At 40.2% G+C, this 27,970-nt stretch overlaps 1 protein-coding gene across 2 annotated transcripts in view; it reads right to left on the bottom strand.

Moving 5' to 3' along the window:
• The window catches only part of tty (tweety), an 890,597-nt gene that overhangs the window by 106,146 nt on the left and 756,481 nt on the right, over positions 1-27,970 (bottom strand). For both annotated transcript variants that reach the window (XM_067149856.2, XM_067149857.2), the window contains one exon: positions 12,717-12,877. In XM_067149856.2, the coding sequence (XP_067005957.1) occupies positions 12,717-12,877 (161 nt within the window). The remainder of the gene's footprint in view (positions 1-12,716; positions 12,878-27,970) is intronic.

A 27,970-nucleotide genomic window follows, 5' to 3' on the forward strand; every position in this document is an offset into this window, starting at 1 on the left:
CGACATCATTTCAGCATCAATCCTTCGTGATGGTGATTTTTTTAAAGAGTAAGTGCAACTAGGCTTTTATCCTCTCTTAACAAATTAAATAGAAAAAAATAGTTATTCAACAGAGGAATTTGAAAATGATTTTAAAAATAAAACAGAGCTGATATTTGCTGGGAATCTGAGCTATTAGATTAGTGGTTTATTGGAGTTTTTTTTTTTTTTTGCTAGGGGCTTTACGTCGCACCGACACAGATAGGTCTTATGGCGACGATGGGATAGGAAAGGCCTAGGAGTTGGAAGGAAGCGGCCGTGGCCTTAATTAAGGTACAGCCCCAGCATTTGCCTGGTGTGAAAATGGGAAACCACGGAAAACCATCTTCAGGGCTGCCGATAGTGGGATTCGAACCTACTATCTCCCGGATGCAAGCCTCACAGCCGCGCGCGTTTATTGGAGTAGCGATTCGGTTGTTTTTATTCGTATCTAGTTTATTGCATTAGCTGACTGTCACAACAGTATTTAATCGGTTTGAACAAACACTGCGTTAATTTAATTATCGCCAATATGACGTCCATTATTCTATTATTGGATTGATTTTCAGCAATAAAGTTTGTTATATTACATTGAATACTATCCATGTTTAACAATCTTTGTAACAGAAGTTCCAAGACAGTCTATTTTTTTACATTTCTTAGCAGATAAAGTAGGGGTCTCCATACTAACAAAAACGTAACACTTTCCTCAATTGTGCTGAAAGTTGCAGGGCTAAAGGGCCCGAAAAGCTTTCAAATTGTGAGTCTTGGATAGCTCTATCAAACTAAAAAAAAATTCGAAAAATCACTTCCGGCTTAAATGCAGTTTCTGAAAAACAGTCTAAAATCGCTCGTTTTTTTACTCGTTTTCTTTATTATTCAAATCCTAGCCAAACTAACTTATTTACATAAAAATTTCTGCAATGTGTTCCTTGATTCAATACCCTCAGGTGTTTTGATTTTTTTTAATGTCCACACTGAACGTAGTTATAAGGGCTTAATTGAAACTCTGCGTTGAATCACATTAGCGCTCATAGTGGTAGATAAAGGCAAACTACAAATCTAAACGACCAGATAACGGTGATTAAGAAAAGGATTGTAATTTTTAGGAATAAATAAAGAATATATTCTCATACTTCATTATATTTTATTTACCAAAAATGCGTAGCTCATATCCCTAAGATGTTTTGAACGTGAGTTGCTTGCCTGAAGGGCTGGAACAGTGGATCTGTTTTTATTGCTTCGCTAATTTTTCCATAGAGTGGATTCTACAGAAGGGTTAAACTGGGTATGTCTGGCATACATGACTTCTGGGCAATGGTTCTTACTACATAACAATGAACAACCACACACTTCTCTGTTAGCCCAGAAATTCCTAAACAACCACAGAGTGAGCGACATGTATTCTACATCCTCCGTAGTTTCCTGATATGTCACTGTGCGATTTTGTGATAGTACATATATCACACCCTCGCACTATATGTAGAAGTGAGAGATATTATTGTCAGTATTCGATTTATTATTATTATTATTATTATTATTATTATTATTATTTCATTTGTATATTTTGTCATTTATATTTGTAATCTGGGAGATATCCACATATGTAGGTATGAGTAATTTGTTTTGTACTGGGAAAACATTGCTATATTGGACTCTGGTAATTTGTATGATTCATGCGGGCATCCCAGTCTGATGAGTTTAGCTTCATGTTGTAATAGGAAAGTTCTATGACTAATGTAAAACACCCGAGAGTTTGTTTATGTCTTGGGAGCAAGAAGTTCAGGGCATGGTCTTGACAAGAGGATCTATCATGATTGGCTGGCAAGGACCAATCCAGACGTATCATGTGAGAGGAAGGGGAAAGCCGAGGTCTTTATATGTGGCGACATCACAGCGGAAGAGAACTACAACAGACACTCGGTACGGACAAGAAGGAGTGCTGACGCTATACGAGAAGGAAGTAGTGCTGATACACGGTACTGGAGTGACACGGCTACAATGAACTGGACTTCAAACGTTCGTGGAACGTAGTCTCGTTATGTTCGTGGAAAGTGGATGATCGACAAATTGTGGAGTGTTTACGCATTAAGTATCGTAGCACTTGTGGCGGCTTGGCATTATATGTTGGTGAAAGCTATCTCCGACTTTCCATAATTTATATTCAGGATCGATAAGCGTGTGTTACTCAAATGTATTTATCTTTACAACAAGTGTTTAAGTCTGTGAACACAGTATTACGTGGTACAGTATCTGTGTGATGTTATAACTGCCGATTATGAGAATCGACAAGTCGTATTGATACAGAGACAGTGAAGGGTATTTAACTACATATATGTACATTGTTCATCGGACTATCTACAAATGGTAGCTTAGTTCTCGCTTTCGTTTTCCCACTGATCATTATTGTTGTTGTTGTAAATATGGAGTCTTCCAGCAATCTTTTGTGTGTGTATTATATGTATAATTTTGTGTGTTGATGAGGTGCTCATGCACGGATTTCGTTAAGAATATAATTAGCTATTTTAGAATCAGTGGAGTTATTGATGAACCTAGGTGCAGTTCCTACCTATTTAGTCGTTAGGTAAGGCCTGCAGCAGATGTACCAGTACGCAGCATTATGTACACGCCCTGGGATATAAAGAATTATCATGCTCTATCAAAATTCGAGGGATCCATTCTGATGAACTCTGGCGCCCATACTACGGACATTTCGATTAAATATTTTTATCAATTTAATTTATTTCAATTTTATTTATTCAGTTATTTATTTATATATTTTATTAATGATATTTTATTATTATTTATGGGTATTCACAAATTATTACAATTTCTTCCCCTTTTCGTCGGCTGAAAAGATGTTGATGACGATAATGATTGCGGTATGTATTGTTGCTTTATATCGAGGTCATCAGTCCTGGCTAAAAAGAACACAAAACTGTAAGACAACGTGGTTATCAGGAAGGCTGCAACATATGAGCTGAAAAAGTTTTCCAGAGGCAACTTCCTTAGGCTGCTTCCAAAATCTAGCTGTTGTACCAATCAGATAGAGCAAGAATCTTCGCTCCATGAGATTTTTCTGAAAAAAGTATAGTCCTCGCAATCAATGCACAGAATGTATGGTCACTTAAAAATTGCAGATGAACACAGAGGCCTTCATGTTTTCCTTCGGGCAACTTCGGCAATTGCTAAGTTCTGCTTTAGCCGATTTTTAAGCTTTATTATACCGTACTGACACTCCTTTTCGGTAAAGATCTACTCAGTTCAAAAGGAAGACGTGGGTTCGATTCCTCGTCGGGCAGTCGAAAAATTAAAAAAAACGAGATTTCTACTTCCGGAGGTGCACATGTCCCTGAGGTTCACACAGCCTACATAAAAGTAAGTACCAGGTTAATTCCTGGGGGCAAAGACGACCGGGCGTAAAGCTAACCACTCTACCCCACCAAGTGCCGAAATTACGGATGGTGGAAGCCATTACCTTCCACCCCTCCAAGGGCCTTCCTGGCTTGCACGGAGATCACTTCCCTTTTTCTTTTCGACACTCACTCTGCTGAATATACAATGATCAGCATGTCTAATACGATTATCTACTTTTGCAATCTCGTTAGATATAAATGAATTGTTTTAAGTAACATTATTTTGTCTCGTTCCCTGGTACTACGGGGTCGGGGATAACTTGCGCGGAGAATTCATTTCATTAATAGTGTCCGGCCTTTCATGCAGTACTAAGTTCGAATGAGAAGTTTTATTGAGGAGTAACAAGTATCGCCTAGCCTGTTCTACTGATTTGTAACCTCTCTTTGTGGATCAGTGGAATAGTATCGGTCTCTGAATTCTAAGATCGTGGATTCAAACCCGGCAGAGGTAGTCTGATATTTGAAGGGCGCGAAGAAGTCCATTCGACACTTCATGTCGCACGATGTCCTCATGTAAAAGATCTCCGGTGACACATTCCGTGTTTACCCGGCAGAATTAATTAAAACTCGGCCATATATCATGTACGAGAGATTCTGCTTATCGTGGCATCTAGTAAAGTTGAACATCGAAATTGACACACAGGCAGCCTAGATGGCACCAATAATATAAATAAGTATTATTATTATCGTATTGTTGTTATTCTGCTTTTACGCCCTTATTGGACCAGTTCAGTCAGTTATTTTCTGGTCATCATCTTTGATAGGTTTTCTTTACGAATTCCCCAGCAGCTTTTCAACCATTCTGATCTTTCCTGTTGTTCCTCATCTGTAAATACCATTTTCATTGTATGTCGTTTGTCTATTTTTGGTTTAAATCTTACTTTTACGTTTTTACAGTTTCTTTAAACTTTCTGTTTGTTTTTTTTTTGTTTTTTTTTTTTTTGCTAGTTGCTTTTACGTCGCACCGACACAGATAGGTCTTATGGCGACGATGGGACAGGAAAGAGCTAGGAAAGGGAAGGAAGCGGCCGTGGCCTTAATTAAGGTACAGCCCCAGCATTTGCCTGGTGTAAAAATGGGAAACCACGGAAAACCATTTTCAGGGCTGCCGACAGTGGGATTCGAACCTACTATCTCCCGAATACTGGATACTGGTCGCACTTAAGCGACTGCAGCTATCGAGCTCGGTTTGGTTTTGAAAATTATCCAGAGTTATTTCTAGTTCTGCCGTATCCTCTCTAATTCCCTTTATCTATCCATCATTATTATTATTATTGATTTGTAGGATGAGTTGCATAAACCGTAGGGGTTCTAATAGGCCGTTCCTCTAATGTTTATGCAAATCTCAAAGCAGAACCGTCGTGCGAGCTAGAATATACTTGGTAGTCGTGTAAATAAGTTTGCAGTTGAACTGATCATTGAAAAAAGAAACAGACTGTATCCATTAGAGCTTCTACTAATTCCAAATCAGAAACTGGGAAGTTCGAATTTTATATTGGCCTCAACACAGAAGAAAAACACGCAATGCAAATGTTACTTGTTAGCAGAGGATAAAAAGGCTGATTCGTTTCAAACAGAAAGATTAATGTTAATCAATTTGGATGTCTTACCGAACCACGCTCAAATCGATACCATTTGTAATTGACTGCCACTTTGTCTCGACGGCCGATTCAATGTCGGCAGATTTTTTTTCTTTCCCGCCAAGCTATACTTCTCATTTAGTGACAGCCGAATTCTCTTCCAGTGGGCAGCCGCAAACAAAGTTATTGCCGATCAGTGGTAGAGCTGGGAGATCTCCGAACGACGTCACGAAGCGATTCATTTAAGGGACATTGTGTAGCATTTTTATCTCAAGGGAAAACAAGTCACATGAACTAATAAACCATTCTACACATTTACGGAATCTGAATTTCTAGCATGACCCTTCACACTGATTTTTTTAACAATATGCTTTACATCGCACAGATACAGATAGGTCTTATGGCGACGATGGGGTAGGAAAGGGATAGGAGTGAGATGGAAGCGACCGTGGCCTTAATTAAGGCACATCCCCAGTATTTGTCTGGAAAAGCCACAAGAAACAATTCACAGGACAGCCGACGGTGGGGTTCGAACAATTCTTCTCTCAAATGCAAAGTTTGGCACTATATTCGTATTACGTTAACACGCTCGGCCACTCCGCACTATAATAATAATAATAATAATAATAATAATAATAATAATAATAATAATAATAATAATAATAATAAGTAGGACATTGTATAGGGGCAAAAGATCCACAAGGGTCGACGGCCGGAACAAATAGCATTTTTAAAGGACATTGTATACTGCAGTAGTGTCTTTATTATTATTATTATTATTATTATTATTATTATTATTATTATTTTAAAAAGTATGACCATTTACCGTTTGCAGCCGTTTTAATACGGCACCATTTAGGATAATTGCGCGTCAGTGTCGACGATCTGTTCTACTCTACCTGGTGACAAAGAAACCAGAACTCTATCGGACAACCTATTGCGAGAATTTCAGTTAGTGGTGTTGGATAAACATCTAATGTGTCACCACAAAAATGTTTTACACGTTGACGTCGTACGAACTGAATTATTCAAGTAGAATATAAACCTACATTGACATTACTTTAAAATCAACAAATAAAAAGCGGATGTAGTAATTCGACCATTATGTAACTGCTGTGTGAACTGGGAATTATATTTGAGGTCTCCTAGGGGCGCTTAGCAAGGTCTAAGTAAGCTAATTCGTATCTAGGTTTCATTTTAATCGACGTAAATGCGTGTCTGAAGACTCAACTGGGACCAGTTTGTGAACCCCACTTTCGCGTCGCGGAGCCCGCTCTAGCATTTCCCCTTTATTTACCGTCACTCTCGCTGATCACATGCCAATACAAGGAATCGACATTTCCTGCCAAGGACGTCACTAAAATGTATACAGTACTTCAGTTCAGACTGAGTAAAGACTTTAAAATGTAGGACATAGTATATTGTAGCAGTGTCTTTAAACATTACGAATATCTGCAGAGATGGTAGCATTTGATGAGGTAGGATATCAGTTAAAGGCGAGCTATCCGATAGACGATATCAACGGATGGGAATTTTACAGAATGAAAACCTACAACCTGTTTTCCACTCAGTGACCGAGTCAGGGATGGAATGAATGAAGCCCCATCTTGCGGCGAGGATAGGAATTGTGCCGCCTGACGAAGTTTGTCGCACTCCTCTGGGGCAATGATTAATGACTGACAGGTGAAATGCAATGATAGTGGAGTGTGTTGCTGGAATGAAAGATGACAGGGAAAACCGCAGTACCCGGAGAAAAACATGCCCCGCCTCCGCTTTGTCCAGCACAAATCTAACATGGAGTGACAGGTATTTGAACCACGGAACCCAGCGGCGAGAGGCCGATGCGCTGCCGCCTGAGCCACGGAGGCTGGGAATTTTACTCTCAAGATTTATATAACGTATACCATGAAACAATGTCACGAAGTTGTTTAATTTGAATATTAAAAAATTCACTGTACTAGTCCTTCACACAATTTTAGGTAAATAAAATATAATTATAAGAATATATTCTTTATTTATTCCTAACAATTACAGTCCTTTTCTTAACCATCGTTGTCCGGTCAATTAGATTACCATTTTTTTTTCTTTTTTACTTTTTCTACCACTACGGGGCTAATGTGAGTCAATGCAGAGTTTCACTTAAGCCCTTATAACTACATTCGGTGTGGACATTTTTCAAAAAATAAAAAAACTCCTAAGGGTATTGAACCAAGGAACACATTACGGAGAGAATTACGTAAGTTCACTTTGCTAGGATTTAAATAAAAAAGAAAACGAGTAAAGAAACAACCGGTTTTAGGCAGTTTTTCCGGAACTGCATTTAGGCCGGAAATGATTTTCGATTTTTTTTTTTTTTTAGTTTGAAGAACTATTCAAGACTCAACATTTGAAACCTTTGCGGGCCCTTTAGCCCTTGAACTTGCGGCACAATTGAGGAAATTGCTTAATTTTACGTTTTTCGTAGTATTTGGACCCCTACTTTGTCTGCTACGAAATAAGTCCACCGACATCAACCGGGATCGAAGCCCGCTATCTTGCGAACAAATGGGCAATTACAAAAAGACTGCACCACTGAGGTCGGCTATTCCATATCGGCTAATAATCTTGATATTATGAGAACTCATTCTTACTGAGCCCTCCATGCTAAGGGCCGGTGGTCACTAATAGGACCAAAATTAAAAAAACTATACTAGACTTAACTAAAGTTGGTGTCTGACAGCTAGGGCTGGAGGGAGGAGCATTGCACGTGCCATTTCACGATGTTGCCACATTCCAGCATTCCTTTATCTTACTCCTCGCTTCCAGCTCACTTTTTCCCTCGTTCATTCGGACCGCTGTGATCTGTTGTAGATTACCTGGCCAGACTGTGACTGACTTGGTCTCATGTTCCGTTATCTGAACTGCTTGTGACAAGATCTAATTCAGAAGTGAGAGGTTTGGCAACTCCAAACAAGACGAGCTGGCCAGAAGATTTATCTCCATGGCAACCGCAGTCGCGCCACCCTCGTTTCCATGGCAACTATACGCCCCACTCCCTTTATCCCGTCCCGGCAGGCAGTAAACGGACCTCCCTCTAAGAACGGTCAGAATTCAACTTTAGATATTAGAGATATAGAGCAGTGGTTCTCAAACTGTGGTACGCGTACTTCTAGGGGAGCGCCTGAGAATTTTAGTGGGGGTACGCGAGCAGCCTTCAGGGAAAACATAAAGAAAAAAAATGAAATATGTAAATAAATAAGAAGGAAGGTTAATTAATATGTGCATATGGAGCCACCCTTCACTTGAAGGTTTCACCTGGACTACGACACATCATAAAACTGTGTTACGCCATGCAAGCACACGCATCCCATTGAAATGTTGATGGTTTTCAGTGTCTAAATTCCAGAATTAAGACCGACATTTTTCATCCTTACTTATTAATTTGGTGTATGTATATGTATCTTGAGTGCTCAGCCCAAAGGCTGATTTGAACCACAACAGCTTCGCCATCAGCTGCCATGGATGGCCCACGCGTCAATGAAGAGGCGTACTAGCGAAATGAGGAGTGAGGTAGTTACCTGTTGTTTTCCTCACGGAGCCAGTAGTTGCTATTACATATCAGTCTGCCAAGCCCATTGAAATGCATGCACCAACTGACCCTATGAGCGACATTTTCACACCATTCATTACAGGAACTGGCTGCATAAGGAATAGCATTATTAACATCGCTCATACCTCAGTTACTTTCACATAGACAAAGTCAAAGATAAGACTAAGGCAGATCAATGAAAGTAAAATAATAATAAAAAAATGTTCTAGCCCATACCAGAAGGCACAGTGCACTGTAATCTAGCGTTTTGTGAAACTTTCATACAAACAACGTAGCCTGTAATACTTTATTATCATTATTGTATTATACTTGATACAGACACAAACTCAAACTTCTTGTGATGTATTACAAAAATCTATTTAATTTCACAATATCGTCTTATTTACAATGTGTATTCAGAAGAATGGTTTATAATCAATTAAAAATTCCTCAATAATTACCCAGGTACTCATATTTTTTAAAGCTGTCATTTAGGAATTTTCTTCGTGGGAGTACATTGAACTTTTAGCCACGAGCCAGGAGCAGAGTCTCATAATAGTTTGAGAACCTCTGATCCAGGGATATAGAATTTTCCACACTCATTTATAACTATACCGCTACCACCAAAGCTCTATAAAATGTTGAAGAGCTTCTAAAGTGTGTTATTTCGAAGACATTATGTTATTTATATTCTTTGTACTTAAATCCTAATTAATCGCTGAAGTAACAAACATTTATCTAATGTAAAACTGTTACATTCAATTTGTTGTCAACATTTTGAGGGAGTGGTATCAATACTTCAATTGGATTGTGTACCTATAATTCAACGATATCTTGAAATATTTCACAGCTTAAATAAAATGCTTAGAGGAAATAAGGAGTTTACATGGTATTAACTAATTTATTGAAACCATTTAATTCAATTTAATGGTGTGTGGCCTCCGAAGAGGCCTAAAGCGGGTCTTTCGAGTTGACGCCGTGTAGGCGACCTGCGCGTCTACGATGATGAATTCTAATTATGAAGACGGCATCAGTTCCCGAGCCATCGGAATTAACCAATGAAGATTAAAATCCCCGACCCAGCCGGAAATCGAACCCGGGACCCTCTGGACGAAACGCCAGCACGCTAACCGTTTAGCCATGGAGCAGGACATTGAAACCATTATGGATTTGACTTAAAGTAAAATTTGTGTATTTATAGGCCTATACAGAGTGGTCGGAAACAAAATAAACCGGATGTGTGAGCGTAAGAAGGTTGGTCATACTGATACGTAATTTGATAGCTCGCGCCGATGTATGTTATCAGCTGCTGAAGACAGCCAATCAGGTCACTTCCCGGGCGAATTCAAATGGGTTCTGCGAAGCGGTGTTGCTAAATCTACACGTGGTTTAAGATCTTCGAACACATTCATGTAATGCGTTCATTCTTTTCGTTGTTACGAACAATTGCAAACTGCTTTATACAAAAGTTTTTTTTAAGTTTAGTATGAGGAATGCGAAAACAAATTGAAAAATGTTGGTTCCCATTTAAGAAACGACCCGTGACCCTCAAATGACCATCCAAACGTTCTCCAAATAAAACACCACGAATAGCATGTTTTTCCCCTTAGTATCAAGCAACCTTTATTCCAGACAGTTCTTTATCCAAAGCTTAGTTTTTGAGATATTGCACAGAAGAAGAAGAAGAAGAAGGAGGAGGAGAAGAAGAAGGTAGAAAAGAAAGATTAGCTTTAAGAAGCACATCATAATCTTTACATACTGTTGGTCAGGCAATCCGTGGATCAGACTTGTCTTGCAGCTTGCTTGCCTTCCCCTATTTTCTTTTTCACCCCTTCTCAACAATCCCTATGCCGAAACCGATCAGATTTCCTTCAAACCACTTCCCAAGCCCTCTTAGCAGTAATAAGAAGAAATTGTGAAATTTTCTGCGTAATCGGTCCAGTAGTTTTTGAGTCTATAAAGGACACACAAAAGAAACATTCAGTTTTATATGGAGAAGATTATGGCAGATACAGTGAGAATTGTTATGGTAATTTCAGTGTACGCTCAAAACCGTTTGCCTTTAAGAAAGTCGTTCTGTCTACGTCTTTGCTCCCGACGTCCGACTTGGATTGTCAAGTTGCTTCTCAGTGAGGGTAAATTATCGCATTAGTTTTGACAGCTGGACGCACTGCTGTAGATCTGGAAGTGGCAGCACGCCCAGTACTGGTGACCAACAGTCTTGGAAGTCTTAAATAATCTCTGTCAGGAACTTTAAAAATCAATCGCCGGGCTGAGTGGTTCAGACGGTTGAGGCGCTGGCCTTCTGATGCCAACTTGGCAGGTTCGATCCTGGCTCAGTCCGGTGGTATTTGAAGGTGTTCAAATACACCAGCCTCGTGTCGGTAGATTTACTGGCACGTAAAAGAACTCTTGCGGGACAAAATTTCGGCACCTCGGCGTCTCCGAAAACCGTAAAGGTAAAGCAAATAACATTATTATTATTATTAAAAATCAATCTTCGGAAAGTTAAGAACACATGCCTCTGAAACTTTAGTATTACCAAACATTATAAACACAAACCCTCGGACGCACAAATAAGACGGTTAAAGCATCACGAGTGTAAAGACGTCTCAATCGTTTTTAATGCACATACAATTATACTTTTTTTACTATTTATTTTAAGTCACGCCGACATAGATAGGCCTTACGGCGGCGAAGGGATAAGAAAGAGGTAGGCGTGGAAAGGTAGCGACCGTGACCTTAATTAAGGTATAGTCCCAGCATCTGGCCGGGGGAAACCATGGAAAACCATTTTTAGGGCTGTTGGCAGTGGGGTTCGAACTCACTATCTCCTGAATGTGAAAATGTAAATCCACAGCCTATTTCCAATCATTCGACCGGGTCACGACAAGGATAGGAATTGTGCCGACTGCCGAAGCCTGCCGCACTCCTCTGGAGCAATGATTAATGACTGCCAGATGAAATCAAATGATACTGGAGAGTGTTACTGGAATGAAAGGTGACAGGAAAACCCGGAGTACCCGGAGAAAAACCTGTTCCGCCTCCACTTCGTCGAACACAAATTTCACATGGAGTGACCGGGATTTCAACCACAAAACCCAGCGATGAGAGGCCGGCACGCTGCCGCCTGAGCCACGGAGGTTCTCTTCCGAATGAATTGTACACAAACAAACCCCATAATATCTTTATAAGTATCTGGTTTAATTAGTTTTCTTTTTTCTACCGATTTTCCCACCACTTTGGTGGGATTGCAGGGGCGAACTGTGTTGCTCATGTGGATTTAGTTCTGCTTGATTTTATGGATCTGAGAATTTTTACTGTGCGTTTAATAACTTATTCTCTTGAAGATTTTATTAATTTCATTTAATTTTATATTAATAGTTTTATCCAGTATTCGGGAGAGAGCAGGTTCGAACCCCACTGTCGGCAGCCCTGAAGAGGGTTTTCCGTGATTTCCCATTTTCACTCCAGGCAAATGCTGGAGCTATACCTTAAATAAGGCCACGACCGCTTCCTTCCCATTGTCGCCGTAAGACCTATCTGTGTCGGTGCGACGTAAAGACTCATAAAAAAGGAAAGATAAAGAGAATCCTATCGATCGGAACCTTTTCATATTCTTGCCTTCAGGAGGAAGGGGAAAATCCCATTCGGGGATCGATTTGCATTTCAAAAGCTGAATGCTCATTTCTCGAACATATTTATGGACACTGGGGTCAATCATTGGTTCGAGGAAGATAATTCAGTGATGGAGAATGGTTTAAGAAATACCTTAATGGGTATATAGACAGAGACATGCATCGCACTGTCTCGGCTCTTTATCGTCTCAGTTTCATGCGCTACACTTTGTGGCGAGCTAGGCTAGCTCGCTTGCTTTCTATCAACGCGCCACGAGTTTGTTGGACCGTGCGGTAGCCGGAAGAGTTCAGTGGTGGTAAGACAAATTTTGTTTTGTAACGCTATTGGATTTCACTGAATACTATACGCAGACGATCCGACAGTTCGCATAACGCGTATACGGAAGCGAAATGGCACGAGCTGCAAGCCTCTGGATATAGGATACATTTTTGAAAACATAATCTACATCATCTTGAGTCAGACTAAAACCACGTAATGCAAGAGACGAGAACTTACCAGCACAACAGGGTAAATACGGCCAGCGTCCATTTGAGCACCAGGATGCTGTGTTTGGGCCGCGGTTTGCGATCGCAGCATCTTGTCAGCAGGTAGATTAGTAGAACGAGAAGCGTTAGGATGAGCCATGCAGCGGGGATCGAACCCAGAATCCCCAGCGACTGTAACAAACAAAATAATAGTATCTAATCATTAACAATCAAGAGTATTCAACACCACAGAGTATGATTCAAAGATACGAAACGTAACACTACAAACCCTTTTAGTAATATTTATTTAGAGGCCTTGATTTTCAATTCTGCCTAATAGAGTTAAACATATAACTTCAAAACGTGATAACATTTATTAAAAAAAAAACTGCTGATCCAGTTTAAACAACAGTAAACTTATTTGCAAGACCGAACGCGAACAAGTGAAGCAATAGCATCTAATTATTAACTATTATTCTACATGTTTTCCAAGACCGTGGTGGGGTCGCAAGTGGAATCTACGTCATATATATTCACAGGTTAGTCAAAATTATGTTTACACTCAAATGGCAGAAACAATTTATTAGCTTGACATACACCTATACATTTGTAAACGAAATACATCGAATGTGTTAAATGATATGTTCGCCATCACGTTCAATACATAAAAACCAAGGATTAACAGTAGCATTTAAAGCTCGTACACACATTTCACTGGGAATGGATGATATCTCATCCCGTATACGGTCCTTTAGGTCACTGATGTCACAAACCTTCCTACTGTAAACGCGCTCCTTTTCCATGCCCCGTAACCAGAAATCACATGGTGTTAAGTCAGGAGATTGTGGAGGTCAGTACAATGGTTCATAATAGAAGTGCTCACGCTGGGCATTCCGTCCCAGGGCTGTAAGTGGGTGGGCTGACAGGTGATGAGCGTATACTATTCAATCACAGTGGCGTTGTGGCTACGTTACAGGCCATGAATAATAATAATAATAACAATAATAATAATAATAATAATAATAATAATAATAATAATAATAATTGTAATTATTATTATTATTATTATTATTATTATTTTTAAGGGGCTACCCGTGGACCAGCAGAGGTGAAAGAAGGTGCCGGGATGAATGGGTCTAACTACAAAGTCAAAGTTAATTTAAAATTTTAACAAAGGTTATATTTTCCAAAAACAACAAAACTTTAACAACTTTTCACTTAGTGAGATAACAATGACATAGCAATTTAGAAACAAGACTTAGAAAGATCCAAGATTCCAGAACTTTAACATTCTTGGGCTACAAGCCCCTAGTATTACAATTTTGAGTTCCCAGCTCAAATTTTACAGACGAGCCCAAATTTGTTCAAAGGGCACAAAGCCCCTAATACCTGGAGCACTTGCTCCCAACTTCAAATATCAAGCCTCCCAGAGGCACTTTTACAACACTAGAAAAGAGCTGACACGCTCTCAGTTTTTCAAGCCTATTCAAGGCAATATCAGAACACTTACAATTACTTGCTACCAAGGCACAACTTACAAAAATGAAACAGGGGTATCTTGTACCCAACCTACTGGGCCTTCATGGAACACGAATAATGGTTAACTAAATGGCCCTACACACAAATAGAATGGAGGCGAGTACTTGCACTCCTAGAACAGATTTCTTAAAACCTAAGGGGCACTAGGCCGATGACACAGGGGCAATTCCCAAACTACTGAGGTGACTCGTATAAGAAAAAAAATTAAAACTTTACGGAAGGAAGAAAACCAGTTACAAAACGCCGTCACCTCAAACCAACATGAAGGGGAGCTCGAGAGGGTGCATCACTCTCTATCCCCGATTTACAGTTAAAGATTTATGAAACTTTTTACATGAGGCGAAAGGAGATTTACGTTTTAAAGAAATTAGTTACATAGTTAAAGTTTCGAACCTTTCCGTCGGGTTCAACTGCGGAGCTAGCAAAAAGTGAAGATGTTAAGTGGCCATACCTTATCGGAGTACTGCTGCCTGATGAAAGAGGCACCCCCCGCTCTTGCTTGACACACACACTTAGATGTTGATCAAATGGCCAAGAGACGTGAAAATCCGCAGTATATAAACCCTCGGGGAAAGTTCGAGACCTTTCATGAATAATCAAAACACACCCACAGAATTTTATTGGTCAAAATTAAAAGTGGCCCTCAGAATCGAAGAAGAAATACAAGATTGGTTGGAAATTAATTACAAAAATTAGGTATTGGCTGGATTCAAAACTGGCGGAAAGAAAAGATAAATATTGCCAACCCAAAAATAAATGAACATCAATGAGTAAAAAAAACTTATGAATACAAAACTTCTTCAAAAAAGTTCTTTCACTTCGCACCAGGGTGCATGATCATAGTTTTCTAGCAGTGACATCTGTGAGAGAATGTCCAAACTTCTTGATGAACGGAAAACAAAACAGGTTGAAATTCACACAGTACTGGAAACTTGACAATAACAAAATTACGTTGAATTACAGTAGTGACATCTTCTGAGAAAAAGTTTAAGTAGGTCTAGCTTTCAAGTTCACTGTTTCTCCTGTAGAGGAGTTCTTTTAGGCGCACGATTTAAATGTGCGGCGTAGAGGTGTACCTCCCGGTACAATTATTATTATTATTATTATTATTATTATTATTATTATTATTATTATTATTATTATTATTATTATTATTATTATTATTATATAATTCGCTGGGGACATCAACGACCACGTTAAGTCTTATTGCATTTGACACTGAACTTGGCCTTCTTTAGAGCCCAAATTTCCCTCATTCTTTGTGAGTGGGCCTGCTTACGCTCGTCTGTCTAGGGGGCACTGTGTCTTCTCTTCGGTTGTTCGTCTCGGTTTAGCCCGTTCGTCAATATTTTCTTGCGGAAGAGATCTCTGTTAAGGGCGTATTCAGATGAGATATGTAGCATTTTCAGGTCTTCTTTGGTATATCTAAACCAGGGAATTGTGGTTTTGGGGTTTGAATCAAAAAAGTGAAAGATCTCTTTAGTTAACTTTCTTCCGTCCATTCTTTTCAGATGACCGTAAAATCGTGCCCGTCTTTTTCGGATTGTGTCGGTAACTTTCTCTGTTTTGCTGTAGACTTCCTCACTGGATCTCTTTTGACGGATTCCATTTCTGTACTTTGATCCCAAGATTCCTCTCACAATTTTGCGTTCTATTTTCTCCAGTTCTTCAAGGAGTCCTTTGTTGCATTTAGAGACAGGGTTTCGGCTGCATATAGAACTACTGGCTTCAGAACTGTTTCATAGTGACGTATCTTGGTGTTTTGGGAAGGGCATTTTTTGTTGTAGATTGTGCGGAATGTTTGGTAGGCTATTTCCAGTTTGCGTACTCGCTCCTGAAGTGCTTCTTTGTCCAGTCCATTTTTCATGATTATCTCACCCAGGTATTTGAATTTGTCTACTCGGGTGATGTCCCCGTATTTTGTATGGAGTTTTGCTGGGGCCTCCTTGATGTTAGTCATTACTTCTGTTTTCTCAAGCGATATCTGCAGACCAGTTTGTTCGGCAATTTCCTTTAACATTTCAACTTGAGCTCTAGCGGTTTCTACGTCGTTTGAGAGAACAGCAATATCATCGGCAAATGCTAAGCAGTCTGTTGTGATCCCCTCAGATTTGGTTCCTATTCAGTAGACTGTAATGGTTTCCTGTAATCTCAGCCGCCAGGTTCTGATGATCTTTTCAAGAACACAGTTGAAGAGTATCGGGGATAGCCCATCACCTTGTCGGACTCCTGTTTTGATGTCAAAGGAATGCGAGATACATCCGTGGAACTTCACCTTGGATTTTGTATCGGTCAGGGTGGCTCTAATTAATGCCAACAGTTCCAAATCAACTCCAAATTCATTTAAGATGTGTAGCAGGACTTCCCGGTCAATGGAGTGGTACGCTTTCTTAAAGGCCACAAAGACAGAGACATACTGCTTGGACCTTAGTGCACAATATCTGATGATCGTATTGAGATTTTGGATCTGCTCGGCTGTTGAGCGACTTTTTCTGAGCCCTCCTTGGTATTCACCTATTATTATTTTATTACTATTATTATTATTATTATTATTATTATCATCATCATTATTATTACTTCGTCATATTTCAGCATCTTCAAATACCACCGGATCCATCAACTCGGATCAGATCAGCTCTTCTACAGTTTGGGCCACTCAGCCCAGCATTTTAACTATCTCCCAACTGAAATGAAGTGGAGGAGGTGGTGGTGATTATTATTTTAAAAAGTAGCACAAATTGGCAACCATCCTCTACTGACATTAATCAGGGAGAAAAACAGAAGGGGTCCAACACTTCGAAAAATGAAGGTATCCAGGCGAGCTGGCCGTGCGGTTAGGGGCGCGCGGCTGCGAACTTGCATCCGGGAGATAGTGGATTCGAATCCCACTGTCGGCAGCCCTGAAAATGGTTTTAAGTGGTTTCCCATCTTCACACCAGGCTAATGCTGGGACTGTACCTTAATTAAGACCACGGCCGCTTCCTTCCAACTCCTAGGCTTTTCCTATCCCATCGTCGCCTTAAGACCTATCTGTGTCGGTACGACGTAAAGCCACTAGCAAAAAAAGGAAGGTATCGGTCAAAGAAAGAGACGGGCCACGAAGGGCGTGAAAGTGAGAGACTCCCTAGGCCTTGGAAACAGTACGTTCGGGGTCGGAAAAGAACAAGAGTTGATCAAGGAGGTCAGATAGGATAGATGAAAGTGAGAAGCCTGGCACATAAGTGGAAACAATGGCAGGACTCAGTTACGGGCGCTGTGGTCGCCAACCCGCGCTCCTAAGTTAAGACCCCCTGGGGTTAAAATGAAGCTGAGTGCACCCGTTTCGAATCCTTCAAGCTAATCTTAATTTCGTGACAGAGCCAGGAATCGATGCCCAAACAACCAGGCAGGAAACTACAAGGTTCAAGAAAGCAGGTCACACCTGACACATTGCATACGTATGGAAATTGATTTGGCGATGAAGAGCCGAGCCCCCTAAATTGGAATGCATGATGTCAGCGTACTGCTAATTTGCATTCAAAATATCAATAGATGACGAAGACAGGCTTTTATGTCCCGCAAATGACATCACCGCCGGCTGCTTAGATACGCTATGGAGTAAGAGGATTGACTTTTGTGTGCTAATATCAGAACACAAAACAAAATCAACAGTATAGAACTCGATGAAAATATCCTAGGGATATGTGTTACGAATTTTAGATAAATGAGAATATATTATTTATTTATTCCTAAAATTACAATGCTTTACTTAATCATCGTTATCCGGTCGATTAGATTATCAGTTTGCATTTTTCTACCACTATGAGCGCTAATGTGAGTCAATACAGAGTTTCACAAGATTTTTCAATGTTTTTAAATGTTTGATAGAGTCATGCAAGACGCACAATTTCAAACCTTTTCGGGCCCATTAGACCTTCAACTTTCGGCACAATTTAGGAAATTGCTTAATTTTACGTTTTTCGTAGAATGGGGACCGGTCCTTCGTCTGCTTAGAAATATTTTCAACATTAAAACAGGGTCAGTGCGTTCCACATGCAGCAAATCAGGGAACCTCTTTATCAATATCCATGGCCGATGACCTAGCTGCTAGGCAACAAACACAACAATTAGAATATCGATTACTTAAAGACCGGTATTATTTGGAATATGGTCACCATATAATCTGTACTAATATTATAAAGACCGAGCTCGATAGCTGCAGTCGCTTAAGTGCGGCCAGTATCCAGTAATCGGGAGATAGTGGGTTCAAGCCCCACTGTCGGCAGCCCTGAGGATGGTTTTCCGTGGTTTCTCATTTTCACACCAGGCAAATGCCGGGGCTGTACCTTAATTAAGGCCACGGCCGCTTCCTTCCACTTCCTAGGCCTTTCCTATGCTATCGTCGCCGTAAGACCTATCTGTGCCGGTGCGACGTAAAACAAATAGCAAATATATATATATATATTATAAAGAGGAAAAATTTGTATATTTGTTTGTAACAAATAGACTCAAAAACTACCGAACCGATTTTAAAAATTACTTCACCTATAGAAAGCTACATTGCCTGTGAGTAACATGAGCTTTATTTTATTTTCAAAACAATTCGAGTGGTGGTGGTGGGGGCTAATATAGGCGAGATCGAATTTGTCGTACAAGGACGAGACAAAGCTCATTTTAAGCCCCTTAACGCAAAGAACAAAACTCGGTAAGCCCTACGGGCCCGGAAATCATGTTTTAAGGCCATAAAACCAACCGTTATGGAGATACTGACACCACACTACCCCTGCTCTAGGAATCGGATAAAGAAATGAACTGCCGTAACCATGGCAACGTCAACTCCAGTATTCTTACAGCAAGGAGATTATCACACACAAAAACTAACATGATACAGACATGAATATTGGTATTTGGAATCTCCTTAAAAATAAAACACAAATTTTTGTTTTCAGAAAATCTACTTAAGGGGTGAGGGAGGGGGGGGGGGGTGAAAAGAAGCGAGAAAGGACTTGAATTCTTCATATAACGAACATATATCTCAGAAACTGAAGTTGTTACAGACGTTAAAACAGGTACTTAGAATCTCCTTTAAAAATATATGAACACAATTTTTTGGAAATTTCCATTTAAGGGGGCGAAATAAGAAAAAGGGCGAATATCTAAAATGAGTTTCTTCTAGGGCAAAAGATCCACATGGGTCCGACGCCACGAACAAATAGCATTTAAAAAAATATATTCTTCTTCTACCGCTTTTCCCACACCTGTGGAGTCGCGGGTGCGAACTGTGACGCACATGTGGATTTGAACCTGTTTTACGACGGGATGCCCTTCCTGACGCCAACCGCGTGCGTGCGTGTGTGTGTGTGTGTGTGTGTGTGTGTGTGTGTGTGTGTGTGTGTGTGTGTGTGTGTGTAGGGATGTAATTACTATTGCAAGTTCCTGTTGTGGTTGATAATGTGGTGTATTGAGTGACTATGAAGAGGAGAGTGTTGGGACAAACACATACAACCTGTTCCCGAGCCAGATGAATTAGTCACATGCCATTACAATCCCCGACCCAGCCCTGAATCGAACCCGGAACCATGTGAACCGAAGGCCTCAACGCTGACCACTTAGCCAAAGAGTGAGTCAGTTTTTAAAATGAGGATATCTACAGTATATATCATAAACTTAACAGACGTGAAAATTGGTATTTGTAATCCCCTTTAAAATAAAAAAAAAAACACGTAAAATTTGTTTTCGGAAAATCAACTTAAGCTGGATCTCGAAAATAATTGAAGAAGGAGTTGAATTCTCTTTATGAGTATACTTACATCTCAAAAACTAAGGTTACAGGTGTGAAAATCGGTATTTGGAACCTCCTTTAGAAATAAAGAAACCCCCCTTCTTTTTTTTTTAACTTAAAGGAGGACTGTTTCTCACAAGTAGAGTTCCATGTCGCATGTTCCAGATTTAGCTCTGCCAGTAGCCTGGTCATCCTAGCCCCAAAAGGCAATGCCACAAACGTGGTTTACAAAGAGGTTCTGGGGTAAATGAAATGCAATTTTTCGGTGAGTTTTTATACTTCAGGGATTTTCAGATAATGTCTTAGTGCAGTACTGAGGAACAATTCATTTTTATCAAGTTACCAAATAGCGAAGCCGTGGGCAACAGCTAGTAGCATAATAAAGTTAAAACTTCAAGAAGCATAAGTGAAATAAGTACTGTATTTCATAAGCAACTTCGTCAACTGAGCCGAAAGTTTTAAGAGCTAAAGGGCCCAGAAAGGCTTCAAGTTGTGAGTCCTGGATAGCTCTATTTAAAAAAAAAAACGGCGTCTCCGAAAACCGTTAAAGTAGTTAGTGGGACGATAAGCCAATAACATTATTAAACCAAATGAAAACAAATTTCTAAAATCACTTCCGGCCTAAATGCAGTTTACGAAAAACTGCCTAATATCGCTTGTTTCTTTACTCGCCTTCTTTCTTATTCAAATCCTAGACAATTTAACTTATTTACATAATTCTTCCTGTAATGTATTCCTGTCTTTAATATATACTAGCTGATGTGCCCGTGCTTCGCTACGGAATTCTGTATTGTATACAGAATTCTAGGCTAGGTAGTGTACACGTTGTGAGCAAGATTGTATTAAATTGCATAGCTCGTAACGTTACCCTAGAAACGCGACGGGGAAGTCACCAAACGTCTTTTCTCATATGAAGACTGTGTTAGGGAATTTTAATTGTAATGATAGGCCTGCTTGCCTACCATCAGTCACAACCAGGTTGGGAAGTTTTCATTATAATGGCAGACACTCACTCTCCACCACCCATTTTACATCCTCAGTGGTTTTCCCAACTGAAATGAACACAGGTCATTGCAATGACGTCAGTAGGAATGGCGCGATTAAAAGCAATGCTTTCATATGAAATACTCCATCAAATGAAAGACCACACACTTTCTCACTTTTAACGAACAGTACTATGCTGGAATTCCAGAGCTGCAATGACCAAGCCGCAGACACCTGTGATCCGTGAACACTCTTCGTCTTTTTTCGGCGGGGCGGGGGAAGGAGAATAGTGGAAAGTCCGAGGGCAAAAATTATGCCCTCTTACTAATCTGTTTCCTAGGAGTACCCGATGAGTCGGAAAATCTCAATTCACTACACTGGCAACGGAAAAATCTGACTTAGAGGCAATTTTTTCCTCCAAGCCAGAGAAGTCCCCTCTTCACTGATAATTTGGAATTAAATGAATGTAGAATTTAATAAAAGTGAAGAGGAAGAAGCTTTTCTTAAGAAACGGCTCTTTTCAGGGTTGACTTTTGAGTAATTTAGTGAATTGTGGTGCTATAATTTGAAATAGGCTTAAATTGTAATTCTAGACCAGGTCATACTACTACTACTACTACTACTACTACTACTACTACTACTAAGTGAGCCTCTGTCGTAAGTGTGCATACAGCTCATTCAAAACAGCGCGTCAGAGTAGGGATCGAATAGCTGGATTACTATGATGAACCAATGTGTTACGTACGTGCAGTATCAGAAAGTGTATGAACCAGAGGAATGGCATGTTAAAGAAGAAAGTTTTCCAACTCCCGAGCTATTTCCCACCAATGTTCAGTCAGGCTGTTAAAATCGGTACGCAGCAGTAATCCCATCTATCGGAGTTGAGTGGCACCATAAGAAACGAAGAACATCACAACAAACAATGGTCAATGTAAAGTTATTGTTGATCAGTGTTATGAGCTTTCGATATTGTAGGCCTTCTGAAATACCATTCTTATCATAGTAGGTACAGTAAAACTGAATAAAACATAAATGATCGGAAATTGTATTGTCAATATTGTTTGTAATGTAGTACTTTTCGATAGCACCAATGACATAGGTACCGGTATTTAAAAATTACATTTTAGGCACCTACCCCTAAACTACCATTTCATTTCGGGCGAATAAAATTATTTACAGCCTAGACTGTAGTTTCTTATTCCCCGACTCTATATAGCGGTTTTCATTAAATTCTGTTAACCCGTTTTCTCGTTGCTCGGCGTTGATATGGACTTAGCAACAAAAATACAAATTCACTACTATCTGTGTTATCAGAGCCGGTGCGGTAAAAATGTATAACACATAATTGATTGGAAATTTAATTCTATATAACTTTAGTTATATAGTATTTATCGATAGGACCGCTGATAATATAAATATTCGATAATTAAATTTAAGGCCTTCCCCTAAACTACAATTTCACTCAGCGTGAATAAAATGATTTATAGCCTAGATTGTAGCGGCTCATCCCCCGACTTTACATGCCGATTTTCATTAAATTCTCTTCAGCCGTTTTCTCGTGATGCGTGTACGTACATACATACATACATACATACATACATACATACATACATACATACATACATACATACATACATACAGAAATTACGGAAAAGTAAAAAGTACATTTTCTTGTTACTATGGACATGACCGATACAGAAATACCATTCTTTTCAAATTCTGAGTAATGTACAGACAAAACTCTTATATATAGATATATATATTTACATGTTGCTTTACGTCGCACCGACTCAAATAGGTCTTATGGCGACGATGGAACAGGAAAGGGCTAGAAGTGGGAAGGAAGCGGCCGTGGCCTTAATTAAGGTACATCCCCAGCATTTGCCAGGTGTGAAAATGGGAAACTACGGAAACCCATCTTCAGGGCTGCGGACAGTGGGGTTCGAAACCGCTATCTTCCGAATACTGGATACTGGCCGCACTTAAGCGACTGCAGCTATCGAGCTCGGTGTTGACAAAGAATGAATGGATGGATATGAATTTAAAACAACCAGTGGATCCCACCAGCAATGCCCCCTATTCCCAGAAACTATCGTGGAACAATAGTATTACAAACCAAGGGACTGCTTCTGAAGCACAATACTGAATCGATACTGCTTGCAGTCTAGAGGGGTCCAAATTCCGGGTCATCGGTCCCTCATAATAGTACTTATCGCTAGGAAAGTAGAACCATGGTATTCGCTACGTTGCGGTACTAGTCAAAAGTAGCGTAGATTCGCGGTATTCCACACATTATGGTACTAATCACAGGTAATGTACTGCGCACATGTAACACAGACCTATGGTGTTTCGCACATTGCGGCGCCGTTTACAGGCATCGCAAACCTATGGTGTTCCTCACATAGTGGGTGCTAATCACAGGCAAGGCATACTCATGGTGTCGCTCATATAGTGGTACTTATCACAGGCAGACCTCCTGTAAAACTCACCCTGATTCACACAATGTCTCTACTAAACACAAACCTATCGTGTACCTAACATAGTGGTACTACGTGCAAGTAAAGGCGACCCATGGTGTTCCCCACGTGGTGGTACTAATTACAAGTAATCTCATGGTTCTAATTCGATCATCTCTTGGTCGCCCCTTTTAGTCGCCTCTTACGACAGGCAGGGGATACCGTGGGTGTATTCTTCGCCTGCGTCCCCCACCCACAGGGGATTGTGTGTTTGGTCCGCAAGAGCTATTTTATTTCTATCAAGTCCGCCGGCAAGCCGGTTAGGACCCCCTATCCGCCACCTGGGAGTATCAACTCTCCCACTGCTACGCCAGCGTACCAGGTTCGTGTTCAGTCATAGTTGAAGGAAGTGTTCGAAGTGTTGCAGGCAATCGGGGCAAGATGATGCCGCAGAAACCGAAGGTAATTCCATCTACTGAGTTTGTTTTGTAAAATGCACGGCCCAATAAGACGATTACCTAGTACCCACTACTCACAGCATGGGGGTAACGTACTAAGTAAGACTGTTTTCTTTTTCATTAAAAACAACTACACGCAATCGACACGACCTGGAATATGAAAAAACGTAAAGCATAATGCGTATTGAAAACTGAACACTTAATCTGGTATACTTTTCATTTCACTGGATTAAATCCCTTGACCTCCTCAATTCTCTAATTCATACGAGCAGACAATTAGAATCATTAGATGGGGGTGGAGCTCAATATCCATTGAGCGAACGTTATAGTGAGGTTAACTGCCAGTATTATTTCAAGTCAAGATGTCCCTTTTAAATCCTACTTAATACAGAACAGGAATTAGGCGGTCCTTATTTAAGTTCGAACCATTGCCTGTTGGCAAGGCAATGTATTTAAAGCTTTGCCAAAAGAGATTCCCTCCGTTTTACATGCAAATGAGTTCAAATCAAGACAACAAATGGATGGAGGAATGGCCTGGATTAAAAATTAATTTCAAGCGAAATGGTGGTCATCACTACTTCTACGAATATATTTTCTAGTCTAAATTACAAAACATGCGGGGTTTTAACGGGTGTCATTAATTTGACAATGTTATACCTCGTAAACAGTAAGTGCCTATGTCTTAGATATCTATACTACTAAAGGGACGGAAAACTGCTGTCTACATAAACAGCATTTAAGTTTTGTCTGCACATCATAAAAATGATCTGTCTTTATTCAAGGACACGTTTCCATAAAAAAAGTGGTGGCTCAGTGGTCTAGAGGTAGCGAGCTTGCTTCTTACTGGAAGGTCCCGGGTTCAATTCACGACCAGCTCAGTTACAGATCTGAGGGCTGGTTCGAGGTCCACACAGCCTCCGTGGGCTGATTGTGAGATAGCAGCCTTGATCTACAAAGCAAAAATTAACGGACCAGAGGAATTATTTCTCCAACCACGAGTGATGGCAGCTTGTAGTCACCTCTTACGACAGGCAGGGGATACCGCGGGTGTTATTCTACCGCCCTCATCCACAGGCAGATCGCTTGGTAGACCAAGGCCCATCAGAGTTGTAGCGCCATGGAGATGGTTTTTGTTTTGGATGATACATTACTTCTTTTAAAAAAAATCATCAACACTCTTACAGGCGTCCGACTCTTTGGCTGAATGGTCAGCGTAAAATAGCCATCGGTTCAGAGGCTCCCGGGTTCGAGTATCGACTGGGTCGGAAAATTTAGCCACACACTGACGTAGATAGGTCTTATGCGACGATGGGAAAGGGCTACGAGTGGGAAGGAAGTATTGGGGTTCCAACCCACTATCTCCCGAATGCAAGCTGCCAGTTACGTGACCCAAACCGTGCAGCTATTCCGAGGAAAAATAAATAAAGTTCTGGGATTCAAGACAAAGTCTGAATTACTATGAATTCAGTTGACAATACAGTCAGAAAAGGATGTCACCAACTGATTAAACTGTTAGAATCTAAATAAATATTTTAGAGAGGATAGTGTCAGGTCACTCGGCTCCTGGGTCCCAATATTCCCATGACTTAAGGTGGGATTTTTAAAACAACAAGTCTGTAATGAAGGTTCGTATCCCACTGTCGGCAGCCTTGAAAATGTTTTTCCGTGGTTTCCCATTTTCACACCAGGCAAATGCTGGGGCTGTACCTTAATTAAGGCCACGGCCGCTTCCTTCCCACTCCTAGCCCTGTCCTGTCCCGTCGTCGCCATAAGACCTATCTGTGTCGGTGCGACGTAAAACAACTAGAAAAAAAAGTCTGTAATGACAGGAAGGTCAACATAGGTTTTAGAAGATGATTAATCTCACAGCGCTCATCATCAAGGACGGAAGAGCTGTGAAATACCACCCTGCTATCTGATCAATTAATGCATAAAATATATGTTTACAAATAAATTACATGCATTGCCCAATAACAAGAATTTATGTACGTACAAGAGAAAATATAGGCAGGGTTTATAAACATCTCTAAGGAACTGGGCATATTGCGTTATATATAAATGCACAACTACTTTCCAACTGATTTAAGGAAATCACAAACTGCTAATTTTTAGCTTTTTGTGAGGTAATTGTAATTATTGTAACTACAAGTAATGCGTGTCTGAGAGCAAGTCACAATTTAAAATCTATAGAACAAGTTTCCCAGTGATTAAAGATTTTTCTTGTGTCTCAGTGAAGCAGGTATGAAAACCTACAACCTGTTTTCCAGTCAATGACCAGGTCAGGGATAGAATGAATGAAGCCCCCATCTTGCGGCGAGGATAGGTATTGTGCCGGCTGCCGAAGCCTGTCGCACTCCTCTGGGGCAATGATTGTTGACTGACAGATGAAATGAAATGATAGTGGAGATGACAGGGGAAACCGCTTTGCCCAGCACAAATCTCACATGGAGTGACCGGGATATGAACCACGGAACCCAGCTTTAAGAGGCCGAAGCGCTGCCGTCTGAGGCACGAAGGCTACTGAAGCAAATATCTAAGAAGTAATATGTCATGGGCAACTCATGAGGCGAGACTAATGAATTGTTGCTGAAAGCGAACAGTAACTGTGAAGACAAGAGAATAATTAAGTGAAACTGTCTTGCAACGTTACTCAAATTGGTTTGTGTTTAAGTGCTTTGCACAGCTGTTAGGAACAGAAAACTACAATCGAGGGGTTCTAGGGAAGAAGGGATTATGGGCTAAAACCAGAGTTTGAGGAAACAGAAGAGATGGTTTTCCTAAATGTGAATTTTAATGGGACAAGAGTATCTCAGAATTATTTTGAATTAAAGTTTTAACTACGAGCGTTAAGGGTCCGTTTAGTACAGAACTACTTTTAGACACATTGTTGACAAAAAAATAAACAGATCACTTAATAAACTGTCCAAGTTATACTTAAGCAATTATAGAAAGATTAGAACAAAATGAAAGAAATAAACAGTGACATGTATGACTATTTTTACAAGTTTTGTCACTGATTTTCAGTGCTTTATTCAATCGATAAGTTCAGTTTGTTTTATACACTTCCGTCTTCCTCTCTTCTGTTTTCGTACTCCATCTCCAGAGCTTCCGTGTCCGTCAAAAGATCTTCAATCTTCTTCCGTCTCATCTCGAGTGATTAGTTCTACTTCAGTTCCAATGTCTACAAACAGCGCTGGTATGAAATCTCAGTCGTGTTCAGACGGGAATCTGAAGAGAGCTTTCATATTCTTGGCTTTTAACGGAGTCACATCCAGCTCCTTGGCTGAATGATCAGAGAGCCGATTCCTGGCCGGGTCGGAAATTTTAACCGTAAACAGTTAATTACCTTGGCTCCGGGAATGGACGGACGTTTGTGCTGTCTCCAACATCTGTGTAACTCGTACACCACACAACGCTATCCTCCACTACAATAATACGCAAATTCCCCTGCATAGCGGTGCCACCCTAGCCATGCGAAATAATAATAATTGTTACGGGGCTACCCGTGGAATGCAGAGGTGAAAGAAGGTGCGGGCTGGAATGGGTCTATCCACAATATGAAGCTAAACTTAAAATTTTATTGAAGGTTATATTTTCAATAGATAACACGATTTAACAAATTTTCATTAGGTGAAATAACAATGAAAGATCAGGTACAAGGTATAATTTTACAACTAAGAACACGAAAGCACAAGTTTAGGGGTCATAACAAATTCTGGGCTTCAAGCCCCACTTCTTACAATTTCTGAGCTCTCCGCTCAACTTTACCAAGGCACATTTTTGTCCAAAGGGCAAAAAAGCTCTTCATTCAAGGAGCCTTTACTCCAAAAACCATATCAGGCACTTTTACCATATGTAAAAGAGCTGACCCGCTCTCAATTTTCTGAGGCTATCAAAGGCCACAACAGACTTTACCATTAACTGCCCTCAAGGCACACTTACAAAGAAACAGGGGTATCTTGTACCCAACCTACTGGGCCTTAGTAGAAAAATAACAGGTTAAGTTAATGGCCCAAAATGCAAAATGAATGGAGGCGTGAATTTGCACTCCTACATGAAACTTCTTAAAACCTAAGAGGCACTAGGC

The sequence above is a fragment of the Anabrus simplex genome, chromosome 6 (assembly GCF_040414725.1).
Source record: "Anabrus simplex isolate iqAnaSimp1 chromosome 6, ASM4041472v1, whole genome shotgun sequence".
Classification (NCBI taxonomy): domain Eukaryota; kingdom Metazoa; phylum Arthropoda; class Insecta; order Orthoptera; family Tettigoniidae; genus Anabrus; species Anabrus simplex.